The 21,839-nt window shown below is 42.3% G+C and overlaps 1 protein-coding gene across 6 annotated transcripts in view; it reads left to right on the forward strand.

The window, feature by feature from the left end:
- Positions 1-681: 681 nt before the first annotated feature.
- Positions 682-21,839, forward strand: part of MAP3K20 (mitogen-activated protein kinase kinase kinase 20) — a 186,931-nt gene continuing 165,773 nt past the window's right edge. For 2 of the 6 annotated variants that reach the window (XM_045868601.3, XM_045868604.3), the window contains exons 1-2: positions 891-1,024; positions 14,269-14,461. In XM_045868601.3, coding sequence (XP_045724557.1) covers positions 14,303-14,461 — 159 coding nt within the window. In that variant the 5' untranslated portion in view covers positions 891-1,024; positions 14,269-14,302. Of the gene's footprint in view, positions 815-890; positions 1,025-13,464; positions 13,826-13,856; positions 14,105-14,268; positions 14,462-21,839 lie in introns of those variants that run through there. The other 4 variants (XM_045868602.3, XM_064586691.1, XM_045868599.3 and 1 more) reach the window with 4 other exon arrangements.

Here is a 21,839-nt window from a genome sequence, read left to right on the forward strand (position 1 = left end):
CAGGTCCTCACACTCTCATTACCAGGAAGGGACGGTATTAACCTCTCTCGCTGCCTCGCAGTCTTGCCCTAGCAACGCATCCCACAACCGCGCGCGGACTGCTCTCTCTCTAAATCACCAAAACCAAACACCTATCTTAATTCTTTGATTCTAACTTCCCCCAGTTCCCCGGTGCCCATAGATAGACGATAAAATCTGAACTCAAGCCCCTGGATAATGCTGCCAGTGCCTCTGCGACCTCGTCTCTCCTTTCCTCCCCAATCAAGAGTTACCTGTCTTCCCAGTACTTATTGGCACGTCTTGCTCACCCCTGGAATGAATTCTAGCGTCCGCATCTGAACTCAGTTTTGGTAAAGTCACCAAGCAGGGCAGCCCACCATGACCCCTCCTCAAAATTACTGATGGTCCCACCCAGGCAGCCTTCAGCCCTCTCTCCTCGAAATCTCTTTCCAGGTCTGGGCCCTTCCCAGCCGGAAGAGGCACGAAGCAGCCTCCCATCTCTCTGTATTCCCAGCGCCTCTGACAAGGTAAATGTTGGTTGATGGGGCCTGAGCCGACCCGACAGGTGGTGGGAACTTGGGAAAATGAGGTGAAGCCGCCGCGAGGCCCCGGGGCACGCCTCCCCCTCCCGGCGCCCCGCACTGCAGGCCCGGTGCTCCTCGCACTGAGTTCCTCCATCCCTCCACCCGGGTGGCTGCCGGGGCGCAGGGGCGCAGGGGCGCGCGGAGCCCTCGGGGGGCGCAGGCCCGGGAGGCCGGCCCGCGCGTCTGAGCCGCGGCGCCGGCAGACGGGCCCGGCCGTTCCGCGCTCGGAGGTAGGTGGTGCTGTTGCCGTAACTGTCTTCCTCATTGGCGCGGGGCGGAGAGGCGGAATGTTCAACTCCTGACTCGGGCGGAAGCGTGGGAGCCGCGCGGGCCGCCGTCCTCTCGACCCCCCCCGACCCCCACGGTCGCCGGCCCTGCCCTCGCCGCGCGCGGGGCCTCGGCGCCCCCCGGCTGCTGCTCGCGCCCGGCCCGGGAGCCAGGTAAGGGGCCGGCCGGAGGCCGCGGCGGGCGAGGGTGGGTCGGAGGCCCGCCGCGCTCGCGAGGCTCGGGGCCGAGGCCCTGGCGGCCTGCGGGGCCCCGCGGCGCACCCTCCCCGACCCGGGGCCCGCGGAGGCGGCTGCGGCCGGGGCGAGCGTTCCCGGCGCCCGCGGAGTTTCGCGCGGCGGCCCAAAGGGCCCGGCGAAGTTCGGGCCGGTCCCACGCAGAAGTTGGCGTCCGGAAGGGCGGGCGCAGCCTGTCGGGCTTTCCCGGCCCTGCGCGCGGCGGGGTGCGGGGGCCGCCGCTTCCCCTCGCCGGGCGCCGGACACCGCCGGCCGAGCCCGCCAGCCCCGGGGCCTGAGCGTCGCAGCGCCGGCCTGGCCGCGGGCGACCCGGCCCCTCTGCGAGGCGAAACGCGAGTCTTCCAGATGAGGGCAGGGCGCGGGCCACTTCCCAGCAGAGGGCTGTGCGTGCGAGGAGGGACCACTGACTTCTGCTTTCCGCCCGGCCGGGGTGGCTTCTCCCACCGCGAGCCGCCCTCCGCGGCCCCCCCCGGGGCAGCGTGCAGCTCGCGCCGCCCGCACCCTCCAGCGGCCCCTCTGCCTCCCACGTGGGGCGAGGGTGCTGTTCGGCGACCCCGTGGCGTCCCTTGGTCCCCGGGCTCCGAGACTTGCCCCAGGCCGGGAGGGCCAAGCGGAGGTCCTGACAGCTTGCAGACCAACTTTACTACGGACCCGACGAGATGGCTCCGGATTGCCTAAAAAACGGGGCCGGTCGTTGTTAGATTGCTGAAAATGTGTGTTTCTGATGCGCCTCGAGATGTTCGCGAAGCCCTGTTTATGGAGGACTTAATTAGTATTTCTGTTAGTTTCTTTAATAACGAAAGCAGCATCATTTAGTGGCCCGATCCAATGATATTACAATAAGCAGCTCTCTATTAATAACGGTGTTTTAGAATCCGCTTACAGAATTAATGCGAGGGTATCTGAGTTAAGATGGTTGCTCAAGTATGCTCCTGTGTTATCCCTGAAGCTGTTTTAGGAGAGCCTTCTTGCTTTCCTGACCTCAGTTGAAGTGAACGGTCGGGATTCAGTGGATCCGAACCAACAAACACATAGAAAGACAAAAATAAACAAGCGCTTCAAGGCAGTTAATGGCTTCTTTGTGGTAGGCCTATCTCCACAGCGAAATTTCATGTCGTTTTTTGATTTTCAAAAAAATACACGACGGATGCATTTTAATTATGGTTTTGGTCATTTGTAGAGCCTTTGTTTAAAGTTCCTGCTACAATAGTGAGAGATTAGGGAGATTGCAAATGAACATGAATTTGGTTTGTTTGGAAAGAGTGAATTAAGATAAAGGAAAATGGTCCCATAAAGCAATGTGTACTGTTTATTTTAGTCTTTCACAACATAATTCCTATTATAACTTTTCTGGGAGTTTTTTTCTTTTTTAACCTGGAAAATATTGTTTGATTCAGAAGTTATAGTGATGATAATTCCAGAGTAAATGACCACAAGGCAGTGGCAAGGACCCTTTTTTTTTTGTCTAGGAAAGCAAATAGATGACTGATCTCTTCTTACTCTTTTAGGGAACACATAAGACACATTAAAAAGAGAGAGAGAAATACCCAAATATTAAGCAGGAGGATTTGGATCTAAAAATGGATGGTCAAAGATCTTGGGAACTAAGGGACCTTCTTGCCAAATAAGGAAACTTGGCAAGCTGCACTGTGTATTTTAAGTTAGCACAAGAGTGAGTGTTATTGGCAATATATTGGCCGAGTGCCTATCTGGAATGAGCGGTGGAACTGACTTTGACAGGGCTACAAAACTATAAACAGGAGTTATGAGGGGTGTGGAGGGAATAATCTAGTCAGAGAAAACACGGGGAAATTACAGTGATGTTTCGTGAAAAGAGGTCAGACATACAGTGAAGCTATTAGTGTGGCGTAAAAGAGAAAAATGGATAGTTTTTAGAAATTGTTAGATTCAGAGAAAAGAGAGGAGAGAATCAATGATTCTTTTCTTTTTAAACCCAGAAAAAGGTGTTTGTGTATAGTACTTCTTGGAATAAGAGAGCTTTGAATCTGTATCCAGAGATACTGAAAATAAAAATCTATTTGGATCATTTGTTTTCCATTTTATTCTACCCAGGACAGATTGACAGGGAGGGTGTCTTGTCTATCTAAATGTAATAGGAATAGCTAAGGCACCTTTTGGTCTTACTGCAGTGAAGATTTAGGCTACTTCTTTTGTGGCTATTAACCTTTGCCCCACTACACCCAAATAAGCAAGAGTTCCAGCTGTGACCAGAAAACTGTACCTGTTAAGGAAAGAGAGCTATAAATGCTAGAGTTTAGATTGGTTTGCCTGATACATGGGTGCTTTTGTATCAGACCCTCCTACGGACAGCTGAAGCATCGATTATGCCCTAATAGCAGTTAAATAATCCCAACACAGGAGAAGATTCTGTGAGAACAAAGCAGCTGCGCATTGACACCCTAACCCCGCATCACAATTGCTAATAGGAAATTAAAGCCTCAAATTGAACTTTAGGTGGATAATAAGCAATCTAGTGATTACTGTCACGAGGAAAGGGTTTGCTTAAAGAAAAAAAAGGCAGATTTGAAGGAGGAGACAGAATGATACAGTGGGAAAAAGACATATGATATGGTGAAAAAAAATGATAACGACTCTGAAGTCAGAGCTGAGTCTGAATCCTGGTCATGTCACTTGTAAGTTAGGTGGTTGGCTTGGGCAGTTTTCACTCCCTTCATCATCCGTTTTCTCTCATGTGTAAATTGGGGACAATAATACCTGCTTGCTGCATAAGCATATGGGACAGCCTGTGGAAATGCTTGAACCAGCACCCGAAACTTCAGCAACCATACCTGAGTGGTAGAGAACATTTGTTTTTCCACATTCCCCAGTCAGACACAGAGCAAGCTGCTTGTTTAACTCTACCCAGGTAAGACTCGCCCTCGGTAGCTGGCCCCGATCCCAAAAGCATACTTCTGGTGAGCATGCAGGGCTGGGAGGATTTCCTAGCCACTCTCCTGCCTTAAGTATAAGGATTTGTAGAGCAGCTGTGTGTACCTCTGTGTTTATATACAACTTTATGATATTTTGGGGAAAGAATCTGAAGATTATTGCATTTAAATATCTATATGAGGAATTTGAAGAACTCGGGAGTGATATGAATAAGGGAATGTTATGACCTAGAAGACCAAAACCAAAGTTACTTGGAACCATTCTTATAGCTGGCTTCGAGCACAGCTTATCTTCAGGGGCTGACATCCTTCTTTCTGGAGTCTGTATAGGAAAACCAAAAACCAAGGCAGGCAAGACTCTCTATCTAAAGGTCATGGAATGAATCTTTGCTTATGAAACTTTCCTACCAAAGTACCCTGTTGTGGAGAAGAATGTATTTCTTCAGGGATCTGTAAATATAGCCACAAATACCACCCCCCATGTAAGCAAGCACTTTCTTTAAAATCTTGTACTTCATCTTAATTCATGTGAATGTTGCATTCTCTTCTGTTGAAGAGACCGGTACAGACAGTTTTATTGAACAAACCAGTACAGACACTCGTGGCGTGTTTATTCCCCAAAATCGACTTGTAGGACGGGTTTTTTTTTTGTTTTTTTTTTTAAAGATTTTATTTATTTATTTGACAGAGAGCTAGAGAGAGAGAACAAGCAGGCAGAGAGGCAGGCAGAGGGAGAGGGAGAAGCAGGCTCCCTGCAGAGCAGGGAGCCCGATGCGGGGCTCGATCCCAGGACCCTGGGATCATGACCTGAGCCGAAGGCAGCCACTTAACCGACTGAGCCACCCAGGCGCCCAGGACGGGGGTTTATTACACCTTCTGCACAGTGCTGGGTACTGCACATGTGGAGGACGAGGAGCCTGGTTCTGACAAATGGATGTGCACCATTAGGCTTTGCAGCCTAGCCCACTACAGGGGGTAACGCACTTCCATTTTGCAGAGAAAAGAATAGCAGTAGATCATCATCCAGAGAGTTTTTGTTTTTGGTGGTTATCCTGTGGCTTTCAGTGTGAACAAAGTTCTTTGCTTTGGGAACGGAGGAGAGGGAGGGGGGAGGGGAAAGGATAGTTGTAGGATAGAAATCCGGAATATGACTCTTACCTTCCCAGCCAGTTTGGGAGGAGAAATTGAGGAGTATGGCCCAGTCATCCATCGTCTTCATCGCTGACGGCGATCGCTGCTACTCCGCCTTGCCAGGGACTCTTAGGTTCGTGACTGTATCCCTGGGAAGGGAGACCATCCATCCTTTCTAGTAAGTTGATGTCCTAGAATACTCATAGGGTCGCTGCCTGGCTGTTGCAAGAATCGCCTATTCCGCATGCCCACCTCCCGTTGAACACTCTCTTCGATAGGCAGCTCACTACTAGACAGAGAGGCATATTTTCTTCTTTGGCAACTCTAATAACCAGGAGTTCTCTCTGTAATTTTTAGGTTGGCGATGTATAATATGGGGTCTTCCGTGGCCTTCTCTGGTTTTAACAATCCCCATTTGCTTTCATCTTATGTCGAGGTTACCAGGTTTTAACTGTCCTATTTACCTTTCTCTGGGAACATTCGTTCTAGGTAATTAGTCCAAGACTGTACCTATTTGTTAGCAGCCAGGATGGGTCAGATAGTTTCTGTTTGACAGAAAATGGTTCAAGGGTAGAAACAAAAGCCAAGTAGTAGAAGCATTGGGATGGGTAGGCCTGCTGACTGAAGTAAGCCTTGTTTACTCTTGTTTTCTCCCCCACCCCCACTGCCACCCCCAATCTGTGAATTCTTCTTCCAGCCAGCCCGTGGAAATGTGCCCTCTCAATGCTCCTTTACTCGTAGACTCTGTCCCAGCTCTCTTCCCAGGCCTCCAGTCCTTGGACACAGTGCCTCTGCAGGGACCCCATGTCACCGATCATACCTGCATCATGTCGCCTAGTTGGGCTTCTGTTAGAGCACACACACATTTTCACACAGTATTTCTGTGGTGTAAGTGCCCCTGCTTCCTGCATTCCTCTTTCTCCAGTGTTTTGCCTCCAGTAATGACATTTCTGGCAAAGAAGTGTGTCATGGAAGTCTGTTTTCATTAATTGAAATATTAAGGTACAAATAAGAATGTTTCTTTTAACTGGCTCATTTTTATTTTAACCTTTGCTCTAATTAGAGGGATTTGTTACTTGTATGGTGAGGCATAGACACAAAAAAATGAAACAGTAGCTGTTCTATTTTTTAGAGTCTCACAGTCTACTTCTCTCTGATATCCATGACTAAAGATCCTGTTCACTGGGCCCAACCTGTTCTGCACAAGATCTGCTGCTTTCCAGTGGCAGCCTTGGAGGAAAGAAGGAATATCTATGATAGACACAAATACTGGTTGGTCCTATTTGCATACTTAGTCTTACAGATCTTTTTTGAGTGGTTTAAAAACAAAAACAGTGGAACAGCCCTGTCCAAGAACAGAATCTTAGAATCTTTGTCCTTGCTGTTATGAACAAAGACACCAAACTCAAGCTCTCCCCATGTTTTGAAGATTAGACTGGTAGGAAAAAAATCATTGTAGAAACATAATCCAAGTGGTATTGTTTTAAGACACATGATGATAAAGCACATTTTTTTTAATTAAAAAAAAATTTTTTTTTTAAAGATTTTTTGTTTTTTTTATTTGACAGCACAAGCAGGGAGAGTGGCAGGCAGAGGGAGAGGGAGAAGCAGGCTCCCCAAGGAGCAGGGACCCCAATGTGGGGCTCAGTCCCAGGACCCTGGGATCATGACCTGAGCCGAAGGCAGATGCTTAACTGTCTGAGCCACCCAGGCGCCCCTGTTTTATTCACTAATCTCTGTTAAGGAGGCTGAAACAATACTAGCATAAATAAATACTAGAGCAGCAAGGTTGGCGGAAGAAGTTGTTGAGGGCTGTTTTCTAAAAGGTTTTTTTTTGGTCCTATTAAGGTCATTCTAAAATAAATTAGTTTTTTGGGGCACCTGGGTGGCTCAGTCGGTTAAGCGTCTGCCTTTGGCTCAGGTTATGATCCCAGGGTCCTGGGATCGAGTCCTGCATCGGGCTCCCTGCTCAGCGGGAAGCCTGCTTCTCCCTCTTCCACTCCCCTACTTGTGTTCCCTCTCTCGCTGTCTCTCTCTCTCTCTGTCAAATAAATAAATAAAATCTTTAAAAAAAATTAGTTTTTTTTCTATAGTGAATCAAAAATAAACTTGTAACTTTTGTGAAAAAGGGAAAAAGGAAAATGTAAATTAGGGATAGAAGAAGAGGAAGAATCTGCATTCAGAAATTATAGGCCCATATAAATCTAAAAAATAGAAAAATCCAGAAAAAGTCCAAAGACCTATTTTCTAGTAAAGTTAGTTCTTTTATAAGGTGGATTTAATTTTAAAAAGTTACGATTTGCAGGTATCTAATGAAGGTAGTTGCAATTTCTTGAATCCATTTGATATGCAGTAGGTAAGATCTAAAGGCAGGACAGTGGCCAGCATGGAAAGTAGGTATACTCTAGGAACCTACCAAAGTGAATGCTATAATTGAAATAAATAGGTCCTAGAAACTCTGTTATCTAAAAAGTGCAAAAAAAAAAAAAGGTATCGTCTTTTAATAACTTATTTTCCTTATGAAAAAGTTTAAAAGAAAATTATAATTACGCACCAATAAGACCTTGCAAAAGTGGCCAAAACCAAAAGCAGCAAACAGAGGGGTGAGGAAAAAATTAAAACATACACAGATAAGAAGGATTTAGGGGGGGCACCTGGGTGGCTCAGTTGTTAAGCGTCTGCCTTCGGCTCAGGTCATGATCCCGGAGTCCTGGGATCGAGCCCCGCATCCGGCTCCCTGCTTGGCAGGAAGCCTGCTTCTCCCTCTCCCACTCCCCTTGCTTGTGTTCCCTCTCTCGCTGTATCTCTCTCTGTCAAGTAAATAAAATCTTTAAAAAAAAATAAAAAAGGATTTAGGGACCAGTAGTACATTTATCTATTAATCATTGCTCTGCCAAACTAATGGAGATGTAAAACGATTCTGAAAACAGAGGGAAGAAAACTATGGAGGAGAGCATGCCGAAAGATGAAAGCCGAAGAAATCGATGGCTAAATATAACAAGACTTACTAAGATAACTTGACACCCGTCATTTCCATTTGTTGAGTATTGTATACTTGGCACTGGGCACTTTCAAAGCATCTCCCACTTCCCGGCACCAAGCAGGATGGGTATTATTACCAGTGAGAAAACTGAGATCAGAGAGGCACCGTACCTGGGCCAAGGTCTAACAGCTAGTAAATTCACATTTGCTACTTGATCTAACTGGGGTCTTTCCCCTGGACCATGCTGCTTTTGTGTGGAAATAGCTGTTATTTGGAAAGAAGACTCATTAAAGAAGTCAAATAATATTCTGCAAACTTGATAACTTTTGAGCTAGCAACTTTGAGTCATTTGGTAACAGAATGGAAGAGATTTCAAATTTTTTACTTATTGGGTCTAGAAATGTCATGGTCAGAAAATGTGATTCGTTGAAGGGTTAGCAAGAGCTAGAGGCAGAGTTCAAACTCATCTAATCCTAAATCTTGTGGGGTTTTGTTTTGTTTTTTTTTTATGTTAGAATGTTAGCAGGGTTTTTTCTTGTTTTATTTTGTTGTTTTTAATTCAGGACAAAAGTCCGTTTTTTGGACTAGAAAGCTGAAAACTTTAAAGTCAAATAATACTCCCATTTAAGGTTTTCTGGTTCCATATGGTTTCACTTTTGACAGTTCTCTAATGGTCATATACACACACACACACACATACATGCTTTCAGCAATTTAGTTAATAGTTAAAAATCTTTTTAAAATTCAATTTTCACATTTTAAAAAAAATTGAAGAAGTTTCTTACTATTCAAGTACTCAAATGATTGAACTCCACCAGCACATTAGCGATTTTCAGCATTTTCAGTGCTGTGACACCCTGTTATACTTTGATTTTTGTAATATCTCCGCTCTAGCTTACCCTTCAGGGCTGTGTGGTAGATACTTATTAATATTTAAAACAGCTGTGAGAGTTTATGAAACAAAAGTTAAAATGCTACAAAATTAGGACTGGGAATTGTTGCATGGAGAAAAATTGCCTTGTGTAAAAGCAATTATTTTAACATGGTGGAATATACACATCATTTGATTGGGTATGCTAGGTAAATACATTTATATAGATGACTCATTAAATTTGGGTGTGTTCACTGGAGAACACCTCTGAAAAATTAGAACATAATTTGATCAGGTAGTAGTCTTCCCCAAGATGCTCTAAGTATGATTAATCAGCAACTCGTATTTTCCATTCTTCTGATCATAAGTTGATCCTCTTAGAATAATGATTTTAAATTAAAGGGGGATAGCTCAAGGGGAAAAATAAATATACAAGTATCTTCCACTTTTTGAAAATTTGCGTTACACCACTTTGCTCTTATGAAAGACCTACATTAATACCTGGTTTTGCTAACTGAAAGAAATCTGAAGAGGATTTTCACTTTTAGGGGGAAAAAAGGCAAAAAGGGAAAATCGCATTTAGCGTTTGTTTTGCAGAGAGCTGTTAAAAGAGGCGGCACGCACCCCAACCTCCTCCCCCTGGGACCACTCTCAGCATCTCAGCATCAAGCCACCATAGCTTTGAACTGTGTCTGAGAGCATCTGTACTTTATTTCTCTTGATTTATTTTGTGCCCTAAGCTATCCGAAAAGCCTAAGAGGGGTTAATTTTGGAGTCTGGAAATACTCAAAATTTTCTCCTTGTAAATTAATGGCAGTTGTTTTTTTGCTTTACACCATTTTGGCTAATGAAAGGTTTCATAGGAAGGCTCTACTTTTGGATAGTGGGGGAAACCTGTACGGGGTCTGACACTCTTATATATAGAAGGCAGTGGGAATTTCAGTCAGGTTTTTCAGCTAAGTCCGTGATGGTTTGCCAAACTCACTGGAATTAAAACCTGTATTCATACTCCCCAGAATTGTTAGTCTCTTCAGTAATAAGATGGGACTTAATTTTTTATGGTCTCAATAAAACATTCAAGTAACTACATAGTTCCATTCATACATAGCCATTTTCCAAATGGCAAGATGTATCACAAAGTGAGTAACAGTGATTCTGGGAAGAACACGATTAGTTGCCTCATCCCAAGGAATGAAGGTCCTGGAGAACAATACTTCTCAGAGGTCAACCTTCCTCTGGTATCCTTAGGTCAGTTTCAAATGTAACTGATCCTACCTCACTTCATCCATATTCCCTGGACTTGCTCTGTACAAAAGGTTTAGATTTATTCATACTGATCTCATCCTGGTTTAGATCTCTAGGTTTGTTTTGAAAAGAATTTCCTTCCTCTTTCTCCTCTTGTTCCTCCTCCTTTTTTTTTTTTTAATGTTTTATTTATTTATTCATGAGAGTCAGAGAGAGAGAGAGAGAGAGAGAGGCAGAGGCAGAGGGAGAAGCAGGCTCCCCGCCTAGCAGGGAGCCCGATGTGGGACTCGCTCCCAGGACCCCGGGATCATGACCTGAGCCGAAGGCAGACGCTTAACCATCTGAGCCACCCAGGCGCCCCCTTGTTCCTCCTTCTCTTCCTGTCCTTTGATACCCAATGCTGGAGTCCCAAATATACTCTCAGTTTCCCAACAAGCCTAGGTGGCAGTTTCCAACTCAGGATTTGCTTCACGATCCTTGGGGAGAACTTGTAAACACTACAGATGTCAGATTTTACTTAGCCTGATTGGAATCTTTCTAGCTGCAAAAAGTATAAGGGAAGAATAGCCAGAAACTGTTCATTCATTTGTTCATTCAGCAATTTTTGAATGGAAAATGTGCAACGTGCCTGGCTGTGTACTAGGTGCTGGAGATCCAGATATAAATAGAAATGAGCTTTGCCTTTAAGGGATTTATAGTCTGGTGGGAAGTAAGTGGGAAAGCTGAATGGGTAAAGAAAGGTGCTAAGGCCCAAAAGGAGAATTTAATTTGGCTTATGAGACTTGAAGCAGATAGTCAGGGACAGGAGTTTCCTGGGCAGAGAAAGACCTTCAAAGTAGAACTAGGTTATGCAAAGGTATGGAGATGTGAGAGAGGTTAGCAGGTACTGGGAACTGCATGTAGTTCCTCATGTGTGTATGAGAAAACAAGAAGTAAAAGCTGTAAGTGGTAAAGGAATAGCGGAAGAAAATTCCCGGAATTAAAAGACATGAGTTCACTGAGAGTACAGGCTGAGAGAGTTCACTGAATGTCCTACCAGTGAATGAAAAAGACTCACTCTAAACATGTGCTGTTAATTTCAGGCTTCTGGAAATGAACACAGGGTCCTAAAAGCTTTCAGGGAAGAAGTAATAGTATAAAAAGGGTTAGTTACCAGAGCAGTATCAGGCTGCTTTACAGCCACATTAGAAACTAGAAGACTATGAAGTAATACTTCTGAAATTATAAGGAAATTTGGGGATGATGGTGAAGGGAAGTTCCAGTCCAAGTCAGGCCTATGTAGCAACCATCCAGCCAGATTGAGTCAAGATGAAGAGTACAGGAGGAATGTCTCTAAGAAAACAATAGAACACTCTCCCCCAAATTACCTGATGTTTTCACTTTATTAGAGGAGTTTTGCAGCTTGGGAGAGTTTGATGAGGTACGTAAGTGCTAAGAATATAAAAAGCTAAGCAAACAACAAAAACGGAGCAACTAATAATTCTAAGAGAAACAAAAAGTTACCCAAGAAAGGAAAAATCATTGAATCCTACATAGCAGTTCTGGGAATATTTACTTTGTCTACAGTAGTTAGACTACTGACTATTGATTTAACTAAATGTTACAATGTATTTGGAAGCTAGGAGGATTGGGCAAGTGTGACGTATTTCTGTGCAAGGAGTAAAGAGGGTATATGCAAACTAAATCCTCTTCCATAGGGGGAAGTTAATAGGTAATATCTGAAATGGAACAATCAAGAAATAGAAATATGAACACATTTTGTAGAAATATGGAGGTAAATAGCAGAAGAAAATGCTAAAGGAGTTAAAATTAGTTCCCTCTGGAGAGAGAATTGGATGTGCGGAGGGATGGAGTAGGAGAGTTCTATTTTTTATTATAAGCTTCGTAGTCCTATTTTATTTTTATACTTTGATAAAATTAAAATGATAACAATATAGGCCTAGCATCAGTGACACTGAGGGAATCTTGCAAGTAGTGCTTTGCATTTTGTTGAACCAACTTTTTAGCTTGCCTATTCTTTGTACCTACCTTTGGCACATTCCTAAATTTTATCCAAACTTTCTTCTTTTCTATAATTAAGTAAATATGAATTGAAGCAAAAGTTAGTAAGGTAAATTGTTGACTCACATGTGTGTATAGACTAAAGCTGGATGCAGTAGGTTTTTTTGCCCTGTATTTTTATGTAGACTGTAAGCTAGCTTTTAAACTTTAGATGATAAACAATCCTCTCTCTTGCCTTCTCCCCAGAGCAGAGCAGAGTTTGACTTTGTGTAAGAAATCAGCAATCTTGGGGCATCTGGCTGGCTCAGTAGGTAGAGCATGTGACTCCTGATCTCGGGGTTGTGAGTTCAAGCCCCCCATTAGGCATAGAGCTTACTTAAAAAAAAATCCGCATTCTTCAGTGACATGATGTTCCTAAAATGGGATTGCCAGTCAGCTGCACATTAGGATCTCTGAGCTGACTGTGTACATCACTCAGCAGAGCTTCAAGTTGTTTATGAAGAAACTTTGACCATTTATATAGATACAAACTGCCCCCTCCACCTTTTTATTTTGAAAATAATCAAACCCCACAGAGAAATGGAAAGAGTAGTGAAACACTCCTATAACTTTTGCCTAGATTCACCAGTTCTTAACATTTTGCCTCATTTGCTTCCCCTCTCTATATACCTATGCACTGTTTTTGGAGGTTGAGGGGGGCTGAACCATTTTAAATGAAGTTATAGGTATAATGCTTAAATGTGTCTCCCAGTAGATCTCCCAAGAACAAAGACATTCTCCTACCGGACCAGAATACCATTATTATCCATGGATAAAATAATAGTACGTAATATATAGTTAGTATTCAGGTTTTCCTCAAATCCCAATAATACTTTGTGTAGATTTTGTTTTTTGATGCCAGTATCCAGCAGTGGTCAGTCATTGCCTTAAGTCATCATATTTATTTATGTCTCCTTAGGAAATTTTCCTGCTTTTTGTTTTTTTTAATCTTTCCTGACATTGACTGTTATGAGGACCCCAGGCCAGTTGTTTTGCATGCATATGGATATGTCTTTTCGCTCCCTCATTGTGAGATTCTGGTTTACAGTTTGGCGGGAACTTGTGTACAGACTTTTGTTATCTACTTGCTTTTTATGCAGGTTCAAAATTTTAGTCCATTGTTTTCTTGTTTGTATGTTTTTGTTTTGTTTTTCCTGCTAATCTGTGGTTTGGCATGGGGTGTAAAGAATGACCGCTTACCCGGGTAATAGTAAAACTCCTTAGACTGCAGAAAATATCACTGTAATAATCTCTGGGAGGGGTAATCTGTTCCTCTGGAGACAAACATAATATTTTTTTTTTTTTAAACATTCTTGGCAGACTTCTTTGGATGACTTAATATATTGTAATCAAGGGCAGATTTTCTCCTCTTTAATTAAGTTCTGCTACAGTATACAGTCCAGGGAGCTACTTGTGGAAAACACTTGGCCAGCTTTCCTATCATCCCTAAACGGAACGTTTGCTCTCGGACTAGAAACCCTGAACGTGTGCTGAGTTTGCAGCATGGTGGCCCTCCTTGTGCAGGATGCCCCGGAGCTTAGGTTATGTATATTTCGCGTAAAGTGAGCACAACGTGGAGAGCCGGCGTGCCTCGGATGCCGGGAGAGCTATGCAAGCGTGCTGCCGAAAGCATGCCTCCCGCTTGTCAGGGCTTAGTGATAGACCTGGTGACACAGTAGCCTTTAGGCAGAGCTCCTGGGGATGTGCAGGAAGTGCCGCGACGGGTTTTGTCGGGGGGGAAATCTGAGCCATTTCTCTGTGGACAGCTGTGTTTCAAAGTCTAGGACAAGTGGCTGTTGACTTTTGCCCGGGCTGCCAGGGTAAGGGTTTTCACTTTGACTCGTTCATAGTCTCGCTTTCCTTTCTCCTAAGTCATCCGGTTCTTTCTGGAAGTTTCACAGTGCTTGTTACACGTTATCAAAAGTGGGATTCCGAGGATTTGTTCTAACATGTTTATAATCCAACTTTTGCTTTCTCTCTGCAGATTTTGTGGGAGTCTAATACTTTGTCATTATGAGATGTCGTCTCTCGGTACCTCCTTTGTGCAAATTAAATTTGATGACTTGCAGTTTTTTGAAAACTGCGGTGGAGGAAGTTTTGGGAGTGTATATCGAGCCAGATGGATATCCCAGGACAAGGAGGTGGCTGTAAAGAAGCTGCTCAAAATAGAGAAAGAGGTAAGGTCTTTTTCTGCTGTCAGAAATGGTTGCGATTGCACTTATGTAACTTTTCAACCGAGTCAGAGGGCACGGGCTGTCAGGGCCCTAGCAAGTGAGGCCTTTGGGGCTGATCCATGAGGCTGTTTCCCAGTTTCCATTCTGGGAGCCCCATAAATAGAAATCATTGCCACATGTGCTTTAGGGTTGAGTTCTCCTAGGGGTCATCTGAACTGAGAGGATTTCTTTCCATGGCATGAAAGACCTGAATGTTCTCTGAGCTCTCCTTGAGGGGAAGGTGAGGTTTCAGACCTTCCTAGGCTTCAGGCTTTGCTTTTCCCCAGGTCAGCCGAGAGGGGTCAGTAGAGAGTAACGTGTGAACATTTTTATTCCCTTTCTATTTTGGGTTTCGTCAGTTTGTGGCCATCAGGAATTGTCTTTTAAAAAATAAAAAGCGTTGGGGCGCCTGGGTGGCTCAGTCCATTAAGCGGCTGCTTTCGGCTCAGGTCATGATCCTGGGGTCTTGGGATCGAGCCCCACATCCGGCTCCCTGCTCAGCAGAGAGCCTGTTTCTCCCTCTCCATCTGCCTGTCACTCTGCCTACTTGTGCTCTCTCTCTGTCAAATAAATAAATAAAATCTTTAAAAAAAAAAATAAAATAAAAAGCGTTATTTTTCTACTGAAATATAAACAATACTAGATTCTTGGATTTCACCTCTACTAGAAGCCAAAAGTGATGGACTTTGTTTAATAAGGAATTAACAGGTGCTAGACAAAGAAAGGGCTGCCCTATTTGTAACATCAGAAAAGAGTCTTGGCCTCCCGAGTCTGGGACTTGTGCTGGTCCTGGAGGGAGCGCAGAGCTCCTACCTAGGCCCTTCCTCTTCCTTAGGAATATGACACAGCTTGGTCCCCACGTTCAGTTTGGGACCTGGAGAATAAAGCTAACGGTGGAGCTGACCTGCAGGGGCTCAGTGCATTGATAGCTTTTAACAGCTACCCTCTGGAGCTTGTTCCGGCCATTTCTCTTTATGTCCTCTTTTGGCTAATTATTGGTTTTTTTCCCCAATGTCTTTTTAAAGGGAACTTTTCCATAAATATCTTTTAATCTTCCCTGAATGATTTCATTTTTTTTTTTTTTTATTAACTGCTGTCAGTGAACCATAGCAATTGATTAGAGAAGGAGACCCGAATGGCAACACTTTGTGGCATTTCCTCCCAGCAGTGCTGTGTGACTCTGTGGTCACCAGCTGGGTTTCCAATTGTTGAAGCCAGGTGAGAAGGACTAAGATCTTTCTGCCTTGGCGTAACCTGTAGGTTGTGGAAAGCATTAAGGAGCGATAGCTTTTAACGCCAGCGTCCACACAAAACAGAAGGGTGCTATGTAGAAAAAGTTTCCTCCCCCTTATTTCTTGATCAACACATTTGAAAATAGTAACCACATAGTAAAACCATTTCTTACCCTGGATGGAACCTAGCTTCTTTTATCTAGTGAACGCTACGTCCTTTACAGGCAAACATTATTGTACCCATTTTATAGATGGGGAAACAGAGATTTGAAAAATGTATTAAGGGGCCTCAGGAGGGGCAAGTAAAATCCAGGAGATCAGACCCCGTTCTGTAGTTCTTAACTCTGATATCTGTAGTTGACCAGGTTAGACAGAAAATAAACCAGTTCCATCAAATTTATATTCAAAATATTTAAGCATGCTAATGTTTGTAAGCATTATGTCATGCAGCTTCTGTACAACAAGCATGTTCTTATATGATTGTTGGATGTGAGAAAGACTTTTCGAGTCATAGAACAAATTTTGCCAGGAAAACAGTAATTGCAACCTATTCACTCCACCCCCACCCCCCATACATAATACCACTTATTTTTTAATTTTTTTAATTTTATTTTTTTTACTATCTTTGAGAAAGCTAGGGAAATGACATAGGAAAGCACAGGGGTGAAAGCAGGAGTTGGAAACCACCAAGTCCTGCTCTTACGTAGGTATTTAACCTAAATGGGTTATCATTCAGAAATTGAGTTGATTTATAGTAAACTGCAGGAACATAACTCATAAACTTTAAGTAGGAAAACCAGAAACTCAGTTTCAGCTTTGGGGGCTTGGTTAGTCAGTGACTGTCAGTGATAAGGAGACATGGTCAATTATTGCAAAGCATCCCCACACTTACTGACTCAACATGAGTTTGAGATGTAGAACATTTTGGCTAGGGGTTGGCAGTTACTGGGAAAGAAAATATGCATTTCTTAGGTTGATTTTTGTTTATGAACTGTGTACTGGCTTTCCAGCTAGGTGTTTTCTAAGTAAGGTAAAGGTAATGAGCTCTGGATTTTTTTCCACCGTGTAGATTCAGTTTTATGTTACTTGGTCATTTTTGCCAAGAAGCAATGGGACGTTTAATAATATGTTTGAAGCTCACTCATGTAACTCTTGAAGGGTATCTGATATCTGATTATGTTTTATGAACTTCATGAAAGGTGGAGAAAATATTTACCAAACTCTTGAACTTCACATATGTAAGGGGATAGAGAATGACTTTCTATTTTGACTTTTTTTTGTAGACCTCTAATTTAGTATGTATTACTTTTGTCTGCTTTAGTGAGTATCTATTACTTTTTTAATTTAGAAGAAAGAGAAAAATGGAATTTACTTAAAATCTATGTAGTTATTTAAAACTTAATTTTTAAAAAATTTTTACACCTAGGGAGTAACTACAAGAATAGTACCTTGAATTCTAGCATTCTCCTAGAATCACCACTTACTAACATTATTCAGCATTTGCTTTCTCTTTATATATTATATTAATTTATACATATTCATACATGTTTTTGTTTGTTTAGAGATTTATTTATTTTGAGAGAGATTAAGAGAGAGAGAGAGAGAGAGAGGGCAGAAGGAGAGAATCCTCAAGCAGACTCCCTGCTGAGTGTGGAGCCCGATGCAGGACACAGTCTCATGACCCTGAGATCATGATCTGAGCTGAGACCAAGAGTTGGATGCTTAACCGACTGAGCCACCCAGGCACCCCTGTATTCATACATATTTTATTGAACCATGAGATAAATTGCAGATACTAGGTACATCCATCCCTAAACACTTTAGAATCTCCTGAGAATGCAACCGTAATACAACTATCCAATCAGAAAATTTAATACTAATGCAATAATATTACCTATCCTACAGTCTGTATTCAGTTTTGTTGACTGTCCCAATAAGGACTTTTTATGGCAGTTTTTTTCAACCCAGGATCCAATCAGGATCACATATTGCACTTAATTGGTGTATCTATTTAGTCTGCTTTAATTGAGCAGTTTCTCTGGTTTTCTTTGTCTTTTAAACTTTGACATTTTTGAAGAGTGCAGGACAGTTGTGTAGAATGTCCCTCATTTTGGGTTTATCTGATTTTCCCTTCCTCTTGCCTAGTTTAAGGTTATGTGGTTTTGGTAGGAATACTTCAGAGGTCATATGCCCTTGGCATATTTTAACGGGAGACTATGATGTCCGTTTGTCTCGTTATTGGTGATACTAATTTTGAACCCTCGACTAAGGGGTTCGCCCAATTTCTCTACAGTAAAAATACCTTTTTTCTCCCCTTTGTAATTAATAATTAAGCTGTTGGAAGATACTTTGAGGCTATGTAAGTATCATCTCCCAACACAAGTTACTCAATGTTTTAAGCATCTGTTGGCGATTCTTGTTTGAATCGGGTATTATTATGACAGTTACTGTGTAGACAGCAAAAAGGTCTAGCGTAAATGAGAGCCTTCCTTTCTTCACTTGTTTATTCACCTGTTCATTCATTTATTGTTTCATTGTAGACTTATGGATTCTTTTTCAAATTCAAATGTTGTATTACATTGTTACTCACTTTCATGCTGAAAATGTCCCGATGCAAGAGTCCCTTCAAGTTAGTTCCTGTGTCCTTTTGATGTCTCCATCACTTTTTAGCATTTTCTTCCTGGCACAAGAAGATGTTCCAGGCTGATCTAGTTCCTTCCTGATTCCAGGAATCAGCCATTTCTTCAAGAAGCCCTGGTTCCTGGGGCACCTGGGTGGCTCAGTCGTTAAGCGTCTGCCTTCGGCTCAGGTCATGATCCCAGGGTCCTGGGATCGAGCCCTACATCGGGCTCCCTGCTTGGTGGGAAGCCTTCTTCTCCTTCTCCCTCTCCCACTCCCCCTGCTTCTGGTCCCTCTCTTGCTGTGTCTCTCTCTGTCAAATAAATAAAATCTTAAAAAAAAAAAAAAAGCCCTGGTTCTGGGTACTTGATTTGGGACTATGATATTTAGAAACCAAGATTTGGATACTAGTTTTGTTTATTGTAGACTTACTTTTTAAAAAGAGCCTTTGGGGGCACCTGGGTGGCACAGTTGGTTAAACATCCGACTCTCCGTTGCTGCTCAGGTCATGATCTCAGGGTTGTGAGATGGAGCCCCATATTGGGCTCTGCGTTCAGTGCGGAGTCTGCTTAAGATTCTCTCTGCCTCTCCCTCTGCCCCTCCTCACCCCACACTGTCTCTCTCTTTCTCTCTCAGATAAATAAATAAATCTTAAACAATAAAAAAGAGCCTTTGTTCTTTGGGAGAAAGAATGGTTATAGATAAATTTTACTTCTGGAGGCGTTTAATGTAAACATTAATGTCACATGTATGGCTAGCTATGATCTGTGATATGCTCCTGTTAGGGATGTAAGTTCTTGGAAAGAGATTAGCAAAACGTATCAAAAATCTTAAAATATTTACTTTCTTTGAGCCAGAAATTTTACTTCTATGACTTTATCCTAAGGAAATAATCAGAGATGTGCAGAAAGATGGAGGTAATGGCTGCTCATCTCAGAGGGATAATGGTGAAGAACTGGAAAGGACTCAAGTGTTCTATAACAAATTATCTTATAAATTATGCTACTTCTCAAACACACACACACAAATGCAAATATGGGAGGTGATAGATGTGTTACTCCTATTGTGAATCCTTTCACAGTATATACATATAGTAAAATCATCGTGGTTTATCCTTTTAAGATATTACAATTTTATTTGTTGATTATACCTCAGTAAAGCTGAAAAAAATTATTCTATGTCTGTACAATGGAATTCCGTTGCATTTGGAGGAATGTTGAAAGAGCTAAGGAAATACTCATTCTGTACTGCTAAGTGGTAAAGCAAGTTACAAAGCACTGTATGTAGTAAGACCTTCGGTGCCTGCTTGCTGTCTCTATGGTGTTTTTATTTTTCTTATACTTCCTTTGTTTTCCATATTTTTCTGTAATGATCTCATGTCTTTCCCCAACATTTTATTATGAACATTTCAAACATGAAGAAGAGCTGAAAGAGTTTTCTAGTGAATATATGTCTACCATCTAGGGTCTGTCATTAACATAAATACTTGCTTCACATATATATTCAGCTACGTGTCCTATCCATCAATCCGTTTTGTTGCATTTCAAAATAAGTTGCAGGCATCAGTACCTTTCCCCTTAAATACTTCAGCATGCATATTCAGTCTGTGTTTACTATTTTGTTTTCTTTTGAGGTAAAATTTACATACAACGAAGTGCACAAATCACTCGCTTTTGACAAATGTGAACACCATGTGAGCCATATATTTACTTTTATAATTGGAAAAAACTCAAAAAAAAATTATAGCTCTCACAATCCATGTCCCTTTCTCAGGATGTTCAAGTGAATTGAATTTTATAAAACTCTTTAATATGCCACAGATTACTAATTTTACAGTCTCAATATGTGCCTCTAAAATGTTTAATGTTGGGCGCCTGGGTGGCTCAGTTGGTTAAGCGACTGCCTTCGGCTCAGGTCATGATCCTGGAGTCGCGGGATCGAGTCCCGCATCGGGCTCCCTGCTCGGCAGGGAGTCTGCTTCTCCCTCTGACCCTCCTCCCTCTCATGCTCTCTGTCTCTCATTCTCTCTCTCTCTCAAATAAATAAATAAAATCTTTAAAAATAAAAAAAATAAAAATAAAACGTTTAATGTTTACTATTCCGTCGATTTTCTGTAGCAGTGCCAAGGAATTTTTCCGTGTTAATTTAGCTTGTTTATATTAGTTGCAGATTTACTTACAGTGCACTCCTTATTTTTGTTTAAAAAAAAAGTTTTCAATGGGAAAAGAAATAGTACCTTAAGGATCTATACCAAAGGTTAAGAAAAGAAGCCAGTATTGTATCTTTTTGGTAAATTCCACATGAGTTGAGATCAAACCATACCGTGCAGGCAGAAATCGAAGCAAGGAGTGGAGAGGGCAGAGAAGGACGTTGTGGGTCAGTGTCCTTTTTCCAACCACTGACCTCACACAATAAGGAGATCATCAGCTTCACAGCCCTTTCAGGAAGGCTTAATCACAACAGCTTCATTTTGCTCTTGCAGTGTATTTAATGGTATGTTGAACCAGACACGTCTGCACATGGTATGTTTTTCAAAAAGGTGGAAACCAAGCATTTATGTTACCTTGATACTTGTGGATATCCAACTGATAGTAGGAAACCAGACTTAAGTATGAGATATGAAACATGATTCTTTTTGTTTCCCCAAAAGAATTGAAAGGTAACAGAGTGCTCAAGAGGTGAAAGATGAAGATTCATTTGCCTTGCCTTTTGCAAGGCACCACTCCCTTTGTTAAAAAAGAAAAAAATTCTTACCAAATTTGTTGTAGAAATGTTGAAAGCCAGATAAATTCAAGTTTCGAAACTGTCCCACACTGTAGATATTTATAAAGAGAGAAGATCAAAATGTCAAAACAGGGCATAAGAACAGGAACAACCAATAAGTTTTCATATAAAAGGGGAAATACCTGTGTGAAATAGAAAATACAATCTCGAAATAGACACAGAACTCAGTGAACCAAAAATGAAAGTTTTCATCATACAGACTTTATCAACGTGACAACATTTAGTGCTTCATAGAAGGCTAGCGAATGTTTTTATCACTTTATTAGCTCGTTGGAAGACCCGTTTACCTTTTCTTTGCAGTTCTGTAGCTGACTTTTTAATAAATTATTTGCATTTACTTTTAACTGTAGGAGTGCTATTTTAGTATTTTCCCGTCTCCGAACACAGTACAGAAGAATAAAACGGCAAAATCCTCTCTGTATTTCAATACATTGATGAGACCAATGTAAACAAAAATCTCTCGGATACTTGATACCTGCCGAGTTCTGGCATAGTTGCGGTGATAATTTGTCCAGAACGGTGCTCAAGCTTGGCCACGTGGTATTTTTAAGCACCCAGAGGGCAGACTTCACTATGCTAGACCTGCTATTTTAGGTTCCTGCTTTCAAGTGCCCGTATGCTACAGCATCTCCACTTACCTAGTCTGATTCTTCCCCTTCACTCAGGAGTCCTGTCCTGAGTTCTTATTTAAGACAACCCCATGCACA

Source organism: Mirounga angustirostris, unplaced genomic scaffold (genome assembly GCF_029215605.1).
Source record: "Mirounga angustirostris isolate CCGP_5_RB_7025 unplaced genomic scaffold, mMirAng1.0.hap1 SCAF_3, whole genome shotgun sequence".
Classification (NCBI taxonomy): Eukaryota; Metazoa; Chordata; class Mammalia; order Carnivora; family Phocidae; genus Mirounga; species Mirounga angustirostris.